Source organism: Brassica oleracea, chromosome C8 (assembly GCF_000695525.1).
Source record: "Brassica oleracea var. oleracea cultivar TO1000 chromosome C8, BOL, whole genome shotgun sequence".
NCBI lineage: Eukaryota > Viridiplantae > Streptophyta > Magnoliopsida > Brassicales > Brassicaceae > Brassica > Brassica oleracea.
This window is the reverse complement of record NC_027755.1, coordinates 29,938,257-29,941,483: the sequence shown is the minus strand read 5'-3', so window position 1 is coordinate 29,941,483 and position 3,227 is coordinate 29,938,257. Positions and strand designations below refer to the sequence as shown.

At 35.3% G+C, this 3,227-nt stretch overlaps 1 protein-coding gene across 1 annotated transcript; it reads right to left on the bottom strand.

Annotated features, from left to right (window-relative positions):
* Positions 1 to 1,186: 1,186 nt before the first annotated feature.
* Positions 1,187 to 2,844, bottom strand: LOC106311063 (FBD-associated F-box protein At4g10400-like). Its single transcript, XM_013748291.1, has 4 exons — positions 2,717 to 2,844; positions 1,754 to 2,637; positions 1,536 to 1,682; positions 1,187 to 1,456 (listed from the first exon to the last, which is right to left on the bottom strand). The coding sequence occupies exons 2-4, from the start codon at positions 2,588 to 2,590 to the stop codon at positions 1,187 to 1,189; spliced, it is 1,254 nt and encodes a 417-aa protein (XP_013603745.1). The 5' UTR covers positions 2,591 to 2,637; positions 2,717 to 2,844.
* Positions 2,845 to 3,227: the final 383 nt, after the last annotated feature.

Genomic DNA, 3,227 nt, shown 5'->3' with positions numbered 1-3,227 from the left:
TTTGCTTACCAGAGATCTAGCAGAAACGATACTCCGCCAGCCATATGACGGAGAATAAGAGCGAATCGGTTCCAGGGGTGATGCATTCCTGTAATATCGTCCCTTGAAAACCCGGGAAAATAAAATATTTGGCTTCTCGATCAGACGCCACAGCTGTTTACCAAGCATTGCTGTGTTAAAATCTGTAATATATATATATAACAATCACATATTAATTATAAAGTTTTTGTGACTACAAAGCAAAATTAGATTATTGTTTTTTGCATCAGCAAAATTAGATATTATGCATATAGTTCAATATTTTATCTTATTCAAATAAAATCTATGTAAAATCTATGATAAAATATTATACTCTATTAACAGTTTACATGCATCAAACAAAAATATTTGTTTAAAGATATTTTCTAAAATATTTCTAATATGTGAGTATTTTTAAAATACAACACAATAATACACATATATATATTGATGAAAAACTTTGTCATATATACAAATAATTAAAGGTTTGATTTATTTTTTTGTGAACATAAATAATAACTTATCATGTTGGTTTTTGAGTTAATAAAACATAAATTAATAAATACCCGTAAGAAGATTATGTCCGATATGTGCGGACAAAACACATAGTTACATTTTATTCATGGAATAATGATATTTTGCTAAGTTATAAATGATCATATAACTTCCAACCGAGACTCACGTGGATAGACACTCTAACTCTTCATCTATGCTTTCCGGAGTTCAAAATCTCGTGAAAAATGAATTTTTCACTGATTCTTTAGCTAGGAATGTGTGTTCTTTTCGTAAAGAACTTTATTATTTTGGTTATTTTATTCCGGTCTGATTATTTAGACCACTCCAAGATTGAGTAATATAATAGATGTTTGAGTAATAAAATAGATGTTTACACGACAGATCCTTTTACCAGTGGCTTCAACATTGTATACGTCAGTGCATCATGTGTTTTTTTTTTTGTTCTCTTTTCTTCTGTTACAATGTTTCTCCGGTCTGTATTTATACACATACATACCCATAAAAAATATTAATGTGATCATAAAACTTAGCTCTTAACATATAGAAAATAATTTTTATCGTAGAAAACAAGTTCTCAGAGTTGAAGACAAACAAAACGAGTCTGGACAGATACAAGAGTTGAAGAACAAACCAATTTAAAAGATCAAAATACTCATTCAAACATGAGTTGGCATGCTGTTGAAGCTCTAGAAGAAAGTGCCAACTCCTTTAACATCTCAAATGTTGGAACAACCGATTCAGATGACTCAATTGTTGCAGTCTTTAAGTGCAGAGCATGTTTCAGAATGTAAACCAGAATAACTCTCTCTTGTGGTTCTCCTGTGTATGCCGACCAGCTGAGACTTTGTAGACTCGACAACAAACAATCAGGTACAGTACTTGGTTCCTTCCAGTAATCCATATCTTGATGAGGATCATGATCCTGAGATCAAACACAAAAATTATAGCGAGACTAGGTTGTGCATCAGACCCTAAGAAAAAGAGTTAACAAACGAACTTACATCCATTAAGGAAATGTCTAGCCTCTTTAACTTAGAAGAAGCGTTGAGCAGCTGGACAAGTTGATTGGAGAAAAGCACTGTGCATAGACATACCGCCAAATGTTCAAGTTGATTGAAGACAAGAGTCACAAGCCTATCGAGAATAGCCTGCGCACAGAATACTAAAGTTACTGACAGTTGATTACATAAAATGAGATGATAAATGGAAAATGATTTACCTCTGAACATATTGTGAGACGCTTGACATATGTGATTGAATTAATAAGACTATAGATATCAGGGCAACAACAATCTACATATGCCTCGATCAGGTACGGCATGTTCTCAATCAAACCGTAGTGATCATTATCACTATAATCCACAAGTTTGAAATACTTTAAAGAAGGAGTTTCTATCACGTACTCAGCTATTTCATGACTATAGGGTATAAAAAGTGACAAACTCTGCAAAGATGGAACCACAACTGTCAACTTTTGCATGGTGTCACCATAACCACGTAACTTCACCACTAGATCTTCAAGAATTGGACAATTAGATAGAAGCCGTTGAAGACTTTCATCATACAAGTATCTCACACTTTGAAGCTTCAGAGTTTTCAGCGAGGGAAGAGAGACCATTCGAGGAACATCCAAGAGGATCTCACCATCCAGTTTCAAGATCACGAGCGATTTGGAGGTATACAAGTTACTCGGCAATATGTTTGGCTTAGCCGGATAAGGCTCATATAGTATATCCAGCTCACGGAGGCAATGAGAAAGAGCTACTACAACCCACGTGTTTATACTCTCTGGTTTAAAACGTGAATTACACATTTCAAGACGGAAGCTTTCGATAACCGAAGCTCTATGTAATGGCAGGTTTCTTTCAAGAAAACAACGTAGCTTCTCGCTTTCAGGTTCTGAACAACGTCTATGACCGTACTCGAGTCTAGGCAACCACATCCAAAGATACTCCCACCGTTTCGACAAGATGCTTGTTGATACAGCAACTTTCGTCGGAATTAACAGTAATATCTTTATAAGCAAATCATCAGACAACTCACTGATTCTGTCCATATCTTTAAAAACCAAACCCAGTGTAACTTTATTACTGTTGGCAGAATCTAGACAAAAACCAGAAGAAAACATGTTTAAGACTAGGAACAAGTGAAACCAAAGACTCAAAGAGGAACGTGACAAAACCTTAGAGAATCTGAATTGTTAGATGCTGAGTGTTTCCCAAGTAAACAGAGTCAGAAGATAAACAGAAAGTGGCGAGAAGGCTGCGAAAGCGTTTGTTAGTACTGAAGAGACGGGTTGCTTGAGAAGGAATCGACAAATAAAAAACGAGTAGTGAATCTTCAAGAAGGAAGATGAAGGGATTAAATTATCAAAAGTTACTGGGCAACGAATTATAAAGCTTCGTTCAAGCCACTAGTACCTAAACCAATCACTCAAAAATTAGGTTAATCACCACTACATATCTAAAACTTTGGTGGGCATGTTACTGGGCCTGATTAAGGGGCCGACCTTTCATGTCCCCTCTTTGGTTTACAAATTTGCAATTACAATTTGTCTAGTCATGCCAGTTTTCCTCAATATCAAGCCGGCATTATCCCTTTTTCCTTTTCTTTTTGTCAGCTATATCATTAGATCAAATTTTGATCAGACAAAACGTTTATCCGTGGAACAATTCCATCTGACAGTGTCTGAT

Coding starts and splice junctions, on each gene's coding strand:
- LOC106311063 (XM_013748291.1), bottom strand. CDS start 2,590: ATGGACAGAATCAGTGAGTTGTCTGATGATTTGCTTATAAAGATATTA. Junction 1,683..1,753: donor GTCTCACAATATGTTCAGAG/GTAAATCATTTT, acceptor TTCTGTGCGCAG/GCTATTCTCGATAGGCTTGT. Junction 1,457..1,535: donor TAGACATTTCCTTAATGGAT/GTAAGTTCGTTT, acceptor GTTTGATCTCAG/GATCATGATCCTCATCAAGA.